Source organism: Dermacentor silvarum, chromosome 11, assembly GCF_013339745.2.
Source record: "Dermacentor silvarum isolate Dsil-2018 chromosome 11, BIME_Dsil_1.4, whole genome shotgun sequence".
NCBI lineage: Eukaryota > Metazoa > Arthropoda > Arachnida > Ixodida > Ixodidae > Dermacentor > Dermacentor silvarum.
The window spans coordinates 48,600,056-48,616,129 of record NC_051164.1 but is presented as its reverse complement, the minus strand read 5'-3'; the positions used below and the strand labels follow the sequence as shown (position 1 = coordinate 48,616,129).

General features: G+C 47.7%; 1 protein-coding gene across 1 annotated transcript; it reads right to left on the bottom strand.

The window, feature by feature from the left end:
* Window positions 1–6,471: 6,471 nt before the first annotated feature.
* Window positions 6,472–14,408, bottom strand: LOC119433800 (tonsoku-like protein). The gene is made up of 2 exons (XM_037701059.2): window positions 13,591–14,408; window positions 6,472–12,302 (listed from the first exon to the last, which is right to left on the bottom strand). The coding sequence occupies exons 1-2, from the start codon at window positions 13,765–13,767 to the stop codon at window positions 8,865–8,867; spliced, it is 3,615 nt and encodes a 1,204-aa protein (XP_037556987.1). The 5' UTR covers window positions 13,768–14,408; the 3' UTR covers window positions 6,472–8,864.
* Window positions 14,409–16,074: the final 1,666 nt, after the last annotated feature.

The window sequence follows — 16,074 nt, the reverse complement described above, 5'->3', positions numbered from 1 at the left end:
TCTACAATAGACAAATAACTGCCACACAGAAATGTACAAATGACATATGGATCAATAGCAGAAAGCCCAAGACTCGCAACAATGGAAGCACTTCTATGATTGGGTCAGTATTTCTTACTTTATACTACACTGAAGCACTGGCTCCAGCAGCCACTGGCGTAGCCAGGGGAGGGGTTCGGGGGGGGGGGTGTCGAACCCACTCCCTCCACTCTGAAATTTTCTGATGAACTCCTTTCCTTACGGAACAGAAAGTTTCAGGAGGTGGGCTCCTAAAGTGCGACATGGATAATAAATTTAGGGAAAGCTTGAATGTGAAAGCAAGGCAAGAGCTAGTGGTGGTCAGAAGGAAAGAGGTTGTCATGGGGGTGATCCCCTCTCCGATGCACAGAACACTGCAGCCCCTCTCATGGCGCTCCTCTACCTCATTCCGGATCGTGTTAACCATAACTGCTGAGGGGGATCAGTGCTAAAAATTCCACACACAGATAAAAAGGGGACGACCGCGTGCATAAAACTTAGGGGCATTGTTACTCCTGACCAGACCTTCGTGTTGTTAGAAGAGCTTCTCACTTCTGGTACTTGACAGAATCGTCGACCACGCTGCGTGGAAGAAAGCATTCCGAATCCTAAAATATTGTGACTGGCTTGTCTAGGAAACGCATAATAAGCACCCCTCCCCCCCCCCCCCTTTTTTTGTTTTCTTTCCCTTGTCGCCGACTTTCATTATGTTAATAAACTTGAGAAGAGCTTGCGGTTAGGCTAGTTTGTACATGCTGTTAAGAATGAAAAAAAAGGGTAAAAAACGGGACAAGAAAGAAAAACCTACAGAACGTTGATTTGCGCACGGCAAAATATATCATGGATGGGGATGCCGGGCCAGGGAAGCTAAGAAACTGCCACAACACACAGGTCGGAGGGCAGGTAGGGGAAAGGCCTCGAAGTCCAATCAGAAATAGAAACGTAGGAATGTTGGGGGCCGTCACTCTGTTCAACGACCCGGTGAATGTTGACGAGTACGACGGCGACTAATGGAAAGCAATTTTAAAAAGGGGAGTGGGGTGATGGATACGAGGATGGGGGGGGGGGGGGGTGCACATAGAAGGCGTCAAGAACGAAGTTGGCGGGTAATTATGGACATAGAGAGAGCGCCTGGTCACTGCCCGATTACTCAACACCAGACGGCCGTGGCCCGTCGCCTAGCTGAGGCTCACCTAACCCGTCGTAACACGTGCTCCTTGCTGCTGAGAGCCCGTCCTAACGTCTCTGCAATTTTCAGAATAGATGGGCGTCAGGAGACGCGACACTTTCAAATCTCTCGGAGCTACTGGTCCTTATTTTACTGCGAACCACGGAAGCCGTAATTTTTAGAAAGGCTTCTAAACAAAAAGCAACCCTTCTTCGGACTGTCTGACTCATCAATTCCCGAATGTGATCAAATAACAATATGCGTCGTGTGATGACTACAATAGCATGACCACAAGTTAATTCAAACATCTCTTGAAACAAGCCTCACAGCAGGTCACCAAAAGTGAGTGAAACTGGGTCTAGCGCAAAGCTTCGTTTCGTTATTTTTAAATCTAGAATAATATAGCATGCCCATAATGCCGCAAGCGCGATTGAGTGATAGGCGACTTGTAAAATAGTGCCCGCCCTCTTCCGTACGTAGCCATGGCTGTACCACTCACAAGAAGATCTGGCTAGAAAACAACGGTTATCTCGACTGTTACCTGGGCTGCAACAAGTCTGGCCTGCAAAGAAGAAGACACACGATATAGTGCGCTGTCTTCTTTTTGTTTGGCCCCGTTTTTAGCGCTGATCGTTTGTCCAAGTCATGTACATTATATACATTATATAAATGCATCAATTCGTAAACGAAATTTTAGTTGTTACAGCATTTTTTAAAATAGCATAGAGATAGCATAATTTGATGTGAAGTGGCTGCACGCCTTATCAAAGAAACACCTTTCTCAGAAGTTAAGCAAAGTGTCGTTTCAGCAACGTAAAAACGTGCATTAAGGCATTCTTGTCCGGGGAGTGCTAGGAATGTGTCTTTGTGTGATGTACAACCTATATATATATATATATATATATAGAGAGAGAGAGAGAGAGGTGAAGGAGGGAGAGGAGTGTTGTAGTCGGTGGAGAACCCCTCCCGAAATAAATGTCTGGCTACGCCACTGCCAGCAGCATTCCTTGTTCAAACAGTAATTCACTTCAAGAGTCTTCATTTTCTTGCTAATTTCTGTCTTGTTTCAGCATGTGTTATTGCAAATGCCTTTCATGCGTACATTGGGGAAAGAAATTTATAATACTCTGTAAACCTTATGTGCAGCTAAATATTAGCACCAGTCAACACCAATATTTAAAAGCACTAGGCATATCAAATTATTCTTATAAAGACGAGGACAGCAATGCCAGATGAAAGGACGTACTCCTTGTGTGTGGCTAGCATTTCCTTACACTAAGGTTGCGTTTGCAGGTTCGATTTGCTTAAGAGACAGCTGCATTCCGAACGGGGCCAGACGCAAAAGTATTCGTATATTGAAATTTCACTGTGCACGTGAGAGCCCCAGGCGGTCCGAATTAATCGGCGGCACACTACGACGTCTCTCACAAGGCACAGTCGTTGCTTTGGGGCTTGAAATAACGAATCGGTTAATCAGTCAGTCGGTGACTTCCACATTGCATACCGGGGCTTCACTCATCTTGGTACGGGTGTCTCTACCGCAGCAGTGGTACGGCTACGGGCATACAGCTCCATCTCGACAAAGCCGTGCTCCTGTCTCTCTGGGCTGCTGGACCTGGAAGACAGCCTAAAGTAAAGGGCCCGCGCCGTATCGGGCTCTGCCGGCGCGTCCCGGAGTAGGCCGTAAATGAACGCCCAGGCCACGGCGACAAACGTGACTATCGCCACGATCGCTTGCGACGAGGGCCAGTTCTCGGGGAGCATGTCTCGTAGGGCGCGCAGCAACTGTGGCGCCGCGCCTTCGTAGCGGTAGGTCCCGGCGTCCCCGTTAGACATGTCTACGCGATGAGCTCACTCATCCGGCGTACAAGACGATCTGCGCGCTGGCCTGGCTCGCGTAATCAATACGTGCCCGGACGCGTATATGGCGTTTTCATGCGGAAGTCGACGGCGACTGTTGCCTGGTCGGGACCTGCAGGTAGCGTCGGTAGCCACCCTAGCACGCCGGGCGCATAAATGAAGCTCGGCGAGTAGCCACAGTCCCGCACAGCACCGAACGCTATGTAGCATTAGATTTAAATTTGTATTCGTGCAAGAGCCGCGGCGGTGCGCATACATGTGTGAATATAATATGTATCCCCGATGACTCGTAGTGGTCGAAGACCGATCGACGTACGGTGGTCAGGGCACATGGCACAGAAGTGTTCACAACGTCACCACGCTGCCGGGAACACGTGCGAAAGACGTATCGTGTGTAGGGACGCGTTGTTGACGCCGCCCTTCTGGGATATGTCGGTTGTAGATATGGGAGGAATCCTGTACCCGGGTCACACCCGGCGTCGCCCCGTAACCATGATGGCAGTTGCCTCTCTCTTCGCTCGCCGATGTCGGCGGCTTTCACCGCCGCGACACAATCTTGTTGCCATACAATGGCTCCTACCCAGTACGGGGCCTGATGATGATGATGATGACCTTAACGTCTTTGGCACATACCCACTCACGGGGATTGGCCAAGAGTCGGGCACATTTGACGTGTGCTAAGTGGCGGTTTTACAGCGAAAACCATTCGCCACATGTTTCGGTAATGGTCCCCATTGGCTGCGCCGTCAGTTACGTCGTTCTCTGCATCGCACCCATGCGCGCGGTCGTAAGATACGCAGTTGGTGCTGCAGCTAAACGTCGCCTCCCCTCCCAACCCCCCACAGCCTTTCCCACGACGGAAGATGCCGCGTTAGCTCTCCGCCGTGCGTTCGCTCTTCGTGAAAGCTTTCACTCGTACATACAGCATACAGCGCGTGGCGACAATTTTATCGCCTGTGGACTTATACGGAACCTCACGGTGACGGCAGAAATCCGCTTGGAGTGTCCACATAATTTCCATCGCAATAAAACAAACAATTTAGTTGTGATAATGCGCGAATAGGGCGGGCAGGATGATGCGCTGGCGGTTTTGAAATACGTAGGTGAAATGAAAGAATACGTAGGTGTAAGCAGGCACTGCCAATCTGGTGAGCTGTCGGTTCAAGTTGAAAAAAAAAGAAGCCCCACCCCCCTTAAAATATCTGTGGAGCATAAATTCAATACCGTGTATATATAAACAAATCTAGCAGTGCAGTCACTGCCCACCAGATGCCATCTGGAAAGGATGGTTCCTCCACTTCCCTCTAGTGAATATGAACTACATCTCTGGATCGACAGACCGTGTGGACATTTTTCTTGTTTTGTTTTACAGCACTGTTAATCCTTAGAAAACTGGACTAGTAGGTAACGTGTCACAGCATCAAAGGAGACAGAGAAAAGATGAAGAAAGATCCAAGATACTGTCGCGATGCAGGAACACCACAAATAAAAATACGGGGTAGCTCACTTTAATGAAACAAGAGTGAATACTAAGGGGTAGGCTTCGTCGTCTTCTCTCTAGCTGTGCAAGAGCTTCTTCTTCGTCCATGCGCCGCACATTGAATGTGGCAATATGAATTTCAAACCTTCACGCATGTGAGGTAATAAATTGGAGACGAAGCGATTAACAGTGGGTGAACAAGGAATGCTTCAGCTTGGAGCCAATGTTTCGACAAGCGCACTTGTCTTCGTCAGGGCAATAAAGACGAGCATCAATGAAAAACAAGGCGACAGGATGAATCAGGTTGGCAGGCCAGGGTTATACGTTTCTTACCACAGCCTTGGTGCCAACCAGTGATGATAAAAAATTAATGACATCACATTTAAACACGAAATAAAATGCAGTCATGCTTCACTTGGCGAACATTTCGCCAAGTGAACTGGGCTCGTTCACAATTTTTAACTTGCAGAGCGAACCTAGTTCCTCTGAACGAACCAAATGTGTATGCGTGTTTCATGTACTTCCATGTCCTCCTTGGCTGCCATTTTCCGTCTTCTAGTGTCGCTCTTATCCCACCTTCAGAAACGTGTTGAAGAAAAGGTGGTCAGTGTCATCCGCCTCATCTGGCTGAGCGGGACAAACTTAGACTGAACTGAGATGTTTCTAAATGTGCACATGGGCGTAAACACTAGCGTAAATTGTTCCCCTTCCTCCACCACCTCTCTCTGTATTGCAAACATCCCCCTTGCTTGGTAAACATATAATTTCTTTTTTAATGTATTTTCATATTTTACTGCATTTTCGCATGATTAAACAAGATCTAGGAACAAACAAATAGGCTTGCCACCGGAAACAATGGGAAAACATGTTTCACAGAAGGAAATCGCCCATGGAAAGTTTGTTGTGCGAGGCACAACTGTAACACCACACAATCTTTACAGCTTAAATGTGACAAGCGTTGTGACAGCTCACACCATATGTGCTTGCGATACTAGGGTGTTCATGCATCTTGAACGTTGCAGCCACATGTGCAAAGATAGGCCTGTCCTATCAGAGTGTAGTGATTGCTGTAGCACATTCTCTTAACTTCAATGGGTTCATCAAGGAAATGTAGAACATACAACATACAATGACACCGCTACGGAATAGGGGATATCATGATAACCGATTGAGTTGATTGGACAACCTATTGATGTTCTCACGGCTAGCGCATTTGCGAAGTCTAAAGAGTACCGACATAAAATTTTAGTCCCGCTCCTTTTTTGCCTCGTTAGATAGCTGCTGGCTCCATAGTAGTGGTATCAGGCCTCAATTTCTCGAATGCGTGACAAACCATGAATTCTATCATTGTTTAATGCGTCGAACTCAAAACATGTGCTAAATGTAGCGCGGCTGTGGGCTGTTGACCAGAGGTTCTCAAAACGCCGTGGAAGTTGGGGTTGTGGACTTGTGGTTATGTGATATCATTGCCATTTGGGTGATGCAGTGGTCACCACTGCACCTTAATCATCTCACCAAAAGACAAGATAATAAGGAGAGAGGAGGTGAGAAGGACGTGGCCCGTTCTCAGGGGAGCGGCAGCAGGAAACCAAGCTTACCCCGTGTAAAATGCAAAGTGGTGCATAACGAAAAAGGAAGAATTGCAGATGCGACGCATGCCCAGCTTTCGGTGACAGTGATTGTGTGGCATGCGACTACTGCACGAGGTGGTGTTACTAGACCAGGGGCGCGATCTTGTACGCGTTCCAAAATGGAACAGAGGCGTTCCGTTCCATCGAGCCGCACACGATTGGTCAATTTGAACGTCGCGGTTGAAATTGGCCAATCGTGTGCGGCTCGATGGAACGGAACGCCTCCGTTCCATTTTGGAACGCGTACAAGATCGCGCCCCAGGCTCACTGATGCGTGCGTAAGTGGCTTGTGATACCGTGTGACAACTACTTCCAATTTTTGTGATGTAATGAGATGCTCTTGCCAGTGCAACCTACACAGTGAAGGTGTGCTGGTTCTGGCACACATTTTTAACTGGTCGCATAGACGACGGGACTATTAATTATGTATTGCACGTTTGAGAAATTCTGGTGCCATAGGGTCGTTATGAAGTCAGCCGCTATCTAATAAGCCATAAAAACAAGATACAACATTTTTCTGTCAGTATTTGTTTAAGTTTCAAGGGCACAAGTTTGCCCAAATAAACGGTTCGCTGCATGTTCTCCAGTTGTTCTACTTCTAGTTCTCACTGCCACTACACCTTGACAATGTAATTTGGCTGATTTCATTATATAAAAGCTCAGTAATGCTAGCCCTTTACCTCACTTTGTTGGCACTGCTTGCGGCAGCGCGGGCCTTTCTCCACGTGGGCCTCTGACTCAAAGCAGGAAGTAAAGTCAAACAGAGCATGACTACCTAGATTGCTGGCACATCGCAGGAAAACTGTTTAAGTGACTCTGTTCATCTCGGGTTGAATTGTGAGAGAACTGAACTATGGGGTGTCTTCACTCGCAATTTTACCGCGATAGCATTGAGGGCCCCATGTTGTAGAAAATCCGGCGCCGGTGTCACCGGCCAAGAAAATCATCTCGAACCAAGCATCCCGATCCACGCAGGCCCTCCACGTGGCGCAGCGGCGTTACTGACCTAATTGAATTTCTCAAAGTACGACTTAGAAAACAACCTACAGAGATGATAGCGTCGGATTGTAATTTGAATGTACGAGAAAACGTAATTCTGTAACACGGAAACGCAAACACAAACCCCTTTTAACACGATAGCGTTTTCCTGCCGCCGTTTGAAGTTTGTCTTAGTAGGAGTGGCGCAGCCGCTCAGTTCCTTACAACACCCATCAAAAAAATAGTCAGGAAGCTCGCCCTTGGGTAATCGCTACCAGTGTTTCCAGGAAAACATTACGGTTACATAAGCTGCAGTTGCCGGGAACCGCGAGAAGCAGTCCGGGATCTTTGAATGCTACTGCGTTCCACTCTTCAAGGCGAAGCTTAAGCGTCCTCCAAATTTTTTTTGCTGCACCCAAGTTGTTTCTTGGGATGAAGAAAATGTTGAAGCTTCCTGAAGAGCAAACTGACATTCTAGAATCTAGATTAATCCAATGTTTGTTTTTAGTGTACCTTTAAATGTTTTTGCGTAGTACAGCTCCTACTGCTGTGTGCAGAAGATGAGATGGAAATCCTCCTCATAATACAAAGGCCAAAGAATTCAAACATAAAGACGGCAATGACTCGGGATTTTACAATGTCCGTTAGCAATGTGAAAGACACAAACACACAAAAAGAAGACAAACCTGCTTTGTAACGCTGCAGTACCTTATAGTTATGAACACATTTTTAAGCAGTATTATGATATTTGAGCTATAGAACAAGGGGCTGTATTTTCTAACGATCCAATCATTCTTTTGCAGTTCGTCATCGGCTAAGACGCAGCTTGTTATGCCGTCACCTTGATAGTTAGCACAGAAAAAAAGAAAAGCGCAAATTGGCTGTATGTTCATCATTATCCAGCGATAAAAAGAAGATCAATGCTTTACTAATGTCTGAACTAGTTCAAGCATTAATGTATCTCATTAAGCCAACTATGGTGCTATTTGTGTGCCTTGAATGTGTTACATACTGCCAGTGTTTCCCAACTTGCTCAAAGGTTAAACCTCCATACTCTAATACCACAACTGTCAGTTGCAAGCGCAAGCTTGCTTTGACTGCAAACGTTATCCAGAGTTTTCAATGCTGGTGAAAATCCGCAATCTACAGAGCTTGCATAATAAACCGATTGGTCTATAGTTGTAGCACACGCGGTATATATTGTGCAAAACTTTGCACAATTTAGCCAAAATGCTTTGCCTACAGTTATGTACGGCTTGCAGTTACACGACTAGCAGTTACACGTAACCACCAATAACAGAAAAAATTTCGTTGGACCCTAATACATGCAGGAAATGAATAACCTCTAACTGCAAGCTCTTGACAACAGACATTTCAACATCAAAATGAGCTGGCAAAAGAAAATTTATTTTACGCACTATTCTATAACACGGGTTATATGTCACGCACTATACACAGTCACCACTGAAAGAAAAAAGTAACGGTAGTCGTTTGTGAATGACAAATCACTCCACATTAAGCAGACATCAAGAAAATAGCCATGCTTGCAAGTGTTCTTGTCACACTGAAAAGGCAGATGTGAACACTTCGAAGTCGAAAATGAAAATTTACATAATGCCACGTCACTGCCCCCAACAGGCCTTTCACAATCCTTGACACCTATGACTAGCACATCTCACCAGTTCCTAAGTTTTATTATATAAACATGTGTTTCTAAGCACTTTTGTTTTCATAAACAACAGTCATAAGCGCTATGATCAGAACAGATTTTCACACCACACAGCTTTTGTGACAGGTCCTCGATGTTCTCATGCTTGATACCAGGGCTTGCTGTGATATCAAGTTTGCACAGTGCGCTACTCCCCAATGAGCCCAGTGCATCTATGTCCCTGTCTGTCAGACCACAGGAACCGATCCCAATCTCCGAAAGCTTGCACTTAGCCTTTGACAGGAAACTAACCAGCAGTTCTCCTAGTCGGGGTACATCATTTGTAAAGCAGCCAGAAAGGTCCAGAAGTTTTAGGGGATTCACATCTAGCACTGGCTCAAGTGCAGCGAGTCTGTCACTGTTTAGCAGGTTGAACCCAACGTGAAGCGCTTCCAACGTCCTCAAGCCCTGCAGACATGAGCCAGGGTCGGAGAGATCACAACATTCAATGCGTAGAACCGCCAATTGAGGCACATGCACAAGCAGCGAAGCCAGCGCTGTGCCCCCATCACTTCCAACAGGATTGTAGCTCAAGTCCAGCTCCGTGCATGGCAAATCGACCTGTGCCTTCTGTAAAGTCTGAACGGCAGTGCTGAGGTAGCTCGGCCTGAAGCCTGTACACTTGAGTGAAAGGCGATTGAGAGAGCGCAGTGTAGCGAGGCAGTCACACAATGCTGTCGCTGCTGCGGGGGTCAAAATAGTACCCGAGATGTCAAGGGTGTGAAGTGGGTCTTGGTGTCTTAAGGCACGAAAGAAGAACTCCACATTCTTGATGTTGAAGCATGGCATTGAGAAGTCCCCACTCTCAACACAGGGCTGTAGAATGGCTGCAAGGTTTACGCATGCCGACACATTTTTTCTCTCACACTCGGAACGGTAACGCTCGGCCAGAGGAGGCAAGTCCCACGACTCCACCTGACCGATGACTTCAGCGTGTGGCCCGTGCATTAAGGCGTCTATACAGTCCGATTGATCAAGCAACGCTCCATCCGGAAGTGTTATTCTCAATATGGGTCGCGTGCCTTGGAAATCTTGGTACCGTTTTGAAGCTTCTGTTGCGAGCCATCCGACTGTCCTTTCAGAAGCTGCGCCCTTAGGCAATGGAACCAAAAAAAGTGTGTTGAGGATACGAACTCGAACCGAGAGATTGCTTCCCGACGCTGCAGTCATGGCACTGCCGGGAGAAGCCGATGATGCAGTGAGAGTGTTACAGGCAGGAGAACTTGTAAAAGGTGGTGCAGCGAACTCAACACTGTTGGCGGTGTCAACAACTTCTGCGCCTTCACTGTCCTCAGTGATGCTCTCCTCCTCCTCCTCTTCGAGGCGCATGACTTTTGTGCAGAACGACTGTTCAGATGAACGGTTTCGCTTCCTTGTGGCAGGCAAGTTAGGTTCTGTCAGACATCTTGACTTAGACCTCGACTTCGGAAGGTCGTCTTCAAGCCAGTCATCCATTTCACTCACCAATGCAGGCAACTCTGCTTCTGCCGGACGCCTGGATTTTGGCTTCGGCTTTGAAAGGTCATCTTCAAGCCAGTCGTCTGCTTCACTCACCAGAGCTGGACCAACTTGTCTGCGTTTCAGTGACTGTGAAGAAATCCACGGACCATCTTCACCAGCAGGACCCAACAATGAGATGTCATTACTGCTTGTAGCGTTCGCCTCTTTGAGCCGTTGTTCCACTTTCTGCAGGCACACTTCTTCACTGGGGTCCATTGTCGACTGGTTGTCGTGTTTCCACTTACGAAGAATGTCCAGTGGAGTGTCCCCTTCGGCTGTCCTCAGTGATGGGCGAGCTCCCTTTTCCAACAAATATAATGCAACTTCAAAATGCCCATTTCCCAGGGCATCATGTAGTGGTGTGACACCTTTCATTCCGGGGCTACTTACTTGGGCACCTGCTTCTACAAGGCACTTCACAATTTCTAGGTACCCGTAGTTTGCCGCCTCATGCAGTGGTTGCCATCCGCTGTAGTCTCGGATGTGCACAGAGTGGCCCATCCTAAGCAGCTCTTTTACTTTCTTCAAAGAACCGTCAATGCAAGCCTTGTGGAGTTTTGTTTCACCCTTTGTGTTTATCTTTTCCTCCAGCTTTTTCCTTGGCCTCCGTGCAGTGTCACTGAATTCAGGGTCACTGTCGCTGGCATCTGAGATGTCATCCAGATCGATTTCAGACAAGGTGCCTGACTGCTGACTTTGGGTGGAGCTTTCAGTTTCGTCTGCACCGGCTGCACGGAGCTGTTCTATCCTATCCTGAATATCACCGTCAGTGCTGCCCTGCACAGACACCAGCTCCTCTAGGCACTCAAGCTCCAGGGAGAGCTTTCCTGCTGCTCGAGACAATGTAATAGCTTCTTGAATTGCATCCTGAACTTCTGGAGCTCTTTTACCGCACGTCTTCTGAAGCATCCGAGCAATGCTCAGCTTTGTCGATGCCATCTCGTCGGGCTCATCAGCTCTCAGGGAAAGTTCGAGGCGGTAGTAGTTGAGGGCCGAATCATATTCGCGGACATCACTGCATGTTTCTGCTAGGGAGACATAGAGATCAGCGAGCTTCTTTGGAGAGATGGCTTCTGGAGACGAGAGAGCTTCTTCTACGGCCATTTCGTATTCCTTCAAGGCTGGCCGGGGTAGCAAGCACTGTACCAAAGCATCACCGGCCTTTTCGTGAAGCCTGACACGTGTGGCAGGATCTGTGGTCTCCTTGAGGTCCAAGTCCCACGTCCTCAGTGCTTGGCTAAGCTTCACGCAAAGAACAGCACGTTCATGGTCCTCCTGTATGGAGCTCTTTTGCTGCATGGCACGCTTGAAAGTGACGCGGGCTTCGTCACGGTCTCCTGCCTGCAACATGGCTGCTCCTCGAAGCAGATGTGCTTCACACTTGATTTCCGCTCGCTTAGCCTCTCGACCAATGTCAAGCAGGCGTCCTGCCAGAGACAGTGCATTTTCCGAGTTTCCCTGCCTGAGATGGATGTTGGCCAGCGCTGAGAGACATCGACAAAGATCCTGTTTGGACTCGCGATGCTTCATAAACTGTACAAGCGCGAACTTAAAGCTCTCAACCGCCTTGGGGTCTTCCACCGCGTCGTAAAGAAGGCCCATGTTCAGTAGCAGACGGCCTTTCATGAGAACTCTCTCTGGCTCACTCAAGGTATCCGCAAGGTTGTCTTCAACTATGCGCAACGACTTGAGGTACGCATTTTTGGCCTTGCTGATGAGCCGTTCACTGGGTTTGGCTTCTGTCTGGTGCTGAACGAAGTAGCACTGCCCCAGTGTTGCCAGGGCCCGCTGCTGTTCCACATATGATTCAGCCTTTTCAGCCAATGCTAGGTAGCTCTTGAGGTTGTCATGGGCTTCATTAAAGCGTTCCAGCTGCATAAGACACTCGCCCCGTCGCCGGTGCACTTCGGCTTTGTCAAGCTGTGTCTGGTCTGGCAGCACCTCGCAGACTTGAAAAGCCTGCACAAACCAGCAGCATACACCTGTTAGTGATACTAATATTGTGGCTAGTAACGGCCTATGTCTAGATCTACATGTGCTGCAATTCAGATACCTTTGCAGTAGGCACTGAGCAATGCTGAAATGTACAGTCATGAGTGAAAGTTTATAGGCCAATGGTGCTGTGAAAATTATTGTCTTCATTGAAGCCTAGGCATGCCAGCTGTAATCGAGTGGCACAGCCTATGTGCTTAATGCAATGTACTGTGAAATTCCACGTTGCAGAGGCATGCCAGGAAAATTATTATATTTTTTTGCTGGTGCCGTGGTCCATAACTTTCTTCAGGACTGTACGTACTTGTAGTTCTGTCAAAAAAAGTTCAAGCAGCATGTACCAGTGAAACTGTGTCGTAACGTAACTATAATGACAAATGATGCTCTTCAGATAACCAGAATAATTAGAATTAAAAGAAAGTTGCACAAACCACTGAAACATTAGAGACAGTGGCCTTTAATAATTTCTGCACTACTATGTGACAGTAGTTGCTGCCATCGGCGACTTCTTATATCGGTGTCACACGGGCACTTTTTATTGTGATTCAGCCTGATTGGGAAAAGATTTCTTGATTGCAATTGGCTGCTTTGTGCAAGCTGCCTAAGGGAGCCAACCGTGATCAATAAAGTTGATTTTGGTCAGGCTCTATCGCGACTTAAAGTGCCCCGTGTGACTGGAGTACTTAAGAACTTCTGACAGTTATATGTAACACCACAATTTTCACGTACACTGCTGATGCTCCCTGATTTAAGGGGACGGTGGGGCTAGTCAAACTGCAGTTATGCAGCTTTTCTCCTCGACCATCGCAACTACAGCTGAATGCAAATATACTCACACGGCGAGTACTCTAATCTGTGCTGTGACAATCGGATCTTTCTCACGATTGGCTGTCACTTTTACACTAACTATAGAAGATGTAGGAGTGGCAAGTTCGAGCATCACTGCTATCATGATGTTAGCATACAGGATAGGACTACGCTTGATGACAATTTATCTCGTGCGCAGTAATGGGAGGCAAACTGAACTCTGGCTGGATGGCTCCCACATAATGATGATGTGACTGTACCTAGTCACCTCTCGCAAACCCGAGTGTGACCAACACGAGATGACAAGACAACAGCCTCCAGCTTGCCGTGCTTGCGATCCACCAACCTGGTGACCGTAAGGCAAGTAAATGCTCAGCTCATTGTGTTCCACATGAGTGGCACCACCTGACAGGAACAGGGCTTTGATCAGGGTTTTGATTGAACGTACCTCATCAAACTCGGCCAGCGCGCCTTCGTAGTCTCCGTGTTCACGCAGCGTGTCACCTTTGTACAAGCAGAGGTCGTACAGGTTACGAAACTTGCCGTGCTTCTGCGCGAGACACTTGTCCTGGTCGATGCGTCGGCACAGTGACGCCGAAGCGCTGCGGCTGCTGCCTCCCGGCATGACTGTGCTACGACACTGTTAGCGTTGCGAGTTGGCAGCGGTGCACGACGGAGGCTTCAGTCCAGCTTCCGAGCACACTGACGCGTTTAGACGTCAAGTAATGCCGTTCCGACATACGGACTGTGAGGAAAATTTGAAGCGTGCGCGGTAGGTCGGGCTTCACACTCGCAGAGCGAAGAACCCCGAGATCACTGCGATTGCAGAGCTGCCCTTGCTATTGTGTAACCACGCACAACTGGAACTTAATGCAGTGTACTTTGCTACTCGCCTGACGCTCATCGGCTGTTTTATTCCGAGCGGAGTGCGTGACGGCGCCATCGTACAGATGCACGTAACGGTATCACTAGGTGTTCTTTGTTATCACGTTGATCACGAAAGCAGTGCTCACAAACACGGTCGGGCGCTGCCGCTCACGGCCACACACAAGTTGTTGATCCAACGGTCTCAGACAGGTCGTCGCGACCGCGACACGTCGCTAAAGCCAATTTCCTTAATCCACAGAAGGATGAAAAGGAGTACGTATTCACAGGCAATGTCCTAAGGTTGAGTGGCAGTTAACGTTTCACTATGCTTTGCCGCCAAACTGATGTACCGCACCATGACATGTCCGCACAAATCGCGCCATTTGCTTTTTGTGATATTTTCAGCGAGAAGGAGAGCAGGTGCTCTAGTTTCGCTTTTAATTTTGTTGACATCTGTGCTTGTAATAGCAAATTATCTATTTGTATAAACTTTTTATATGTATTCGGTAGTTTGAATGCTCCAATCATTATCTCGGCAAAAATGACTTTTATAAGGGCGGCCATGACGTCAACATTCACTTTCTGCGCCTTTCGCTTCTTCTACAGGGTACTTTGGTGTTGGCTGTTAAGTGTTCTCGCATTTTAAACTCTAAATTCGGTTCGATCGAACGGACGCGGCTTTTCATCTGTGCACTATAAGCTCGTGCGTGGCGTGTTCTGATTGTTTCGGAACAAGCGCTGACATCACAGTGCGCCGAAAGCACGGCCTTCGAGATTGTGGCGCAACGCGTCGTTCATGTATGTATGTATGTATGTATGTATGTATGTATCACTGATCTGTACTATAGGGGGCTGGATGGCGCTTCGAGCGCGCGCAACTGAAGCTACCGGAAGTGATAGGCCTTGTCCCGGAAGTCGGCCGTTTGCGGCTTCGCATCGCTTTGCAGCTCGCATGCGCTCGGCGTGTTTTCTTTTTCTGCCCAAAAATGCCTGCTTGTTGTGCCGTGAATTGCCCACGCAGGCCGGAGAAGTCTTTTGGAAAAATGTTTCACGCGTAAGCATTTTTCAAATCAGTGTAATTTGCATTGTGCGTTGCGTAAAATCAAGGCTGTACCGCTGGCATTTCGGCGTGCATCCCAACACTACAAACCACAGGCACTACAAGCTGGTTCATTTTATGCAGAGGTTCCCGTGGTCTCGGAGAGATTTGTGCAGTCGGTGGGTTGCAAACTTAAGGCGAGACAAGTGGAGGCCATCACCGGGAAGCAGCCTTTGTAGCGACCACTTCGCGGAGTCGTGCTTCGACCGCACGCGAGCACGAACGCGGCTATGACCTGATGCTGTCCCTACGATATTCAATTCATTTTAACATTCTTTTTCACAACCAGTAGTCATCAGCATTGCTGAAGTGTGTGCACAAAGAAAGATTCCAGAATTTTTTTTTTAATGCGAAGCATTCCTTGGTGAACATTTGCTACTTTGACAGTATCTATCTATCTGTCTATCTAGCTGCATACGTCTTTGTGCTCTCATGGTCGTTTCGTTAACTTGGTATGTACCAAAGCTTGCATACTATGACAAGATTATATGACAAACATAAATGATATGTCATGGCATGCGTGTCATGTAGGTCATGAAACAGCCGCCTACGTCTTGGTGCCCTCATGGTCGTTTCGTTAACTTGGTCGGTACCAAAATCGGCATAGTAGGACAGGAGTGTATGACGAACATAAGTGATAGGTCATGACACAAATGTCATGACATGCGTGTCATGTAGGTCATGACAATGACCCAGCAAAAAGAATAACACTCAAAAACCACTGAAACGGGTTCGGACGTGGGTACTAAGTGAAGGAAACACTAAAGGGTGCTGGTAGAAGTCAGCCATGAGCATGGCTCAGCAAAAATGACGATGACTCAGCGAAAAAAGATTAACACACAAAAACCACTGGAATGGGTTCGGACGTGGGCACTAAGTGAAGGAAACACTAAAGGATTGTGGCACTGATCTCCACTTTAATTGATCTGCCCCTATAGTACAGATCACTGGATTGTGGTAGAAGTC

Excerpts from the sequence above, each read along its gene's own strand:
- LOC119433800 (XM_037701059.2), bottom strand. The coding sequence starts at position 13,767 with ATGCCGGGAGGCAGCAGCCGCAGCGCTTCGGCGTCACTGTGCCGACGC. Across the intron at positions 12,303-13,590 it reads CGCTGGCCGAGTTTGATGAG|GCTTTTCAAGTCTGCGAGGT; the intron begins GTACGTTCAATC and ends TGGTTTGTGCAG.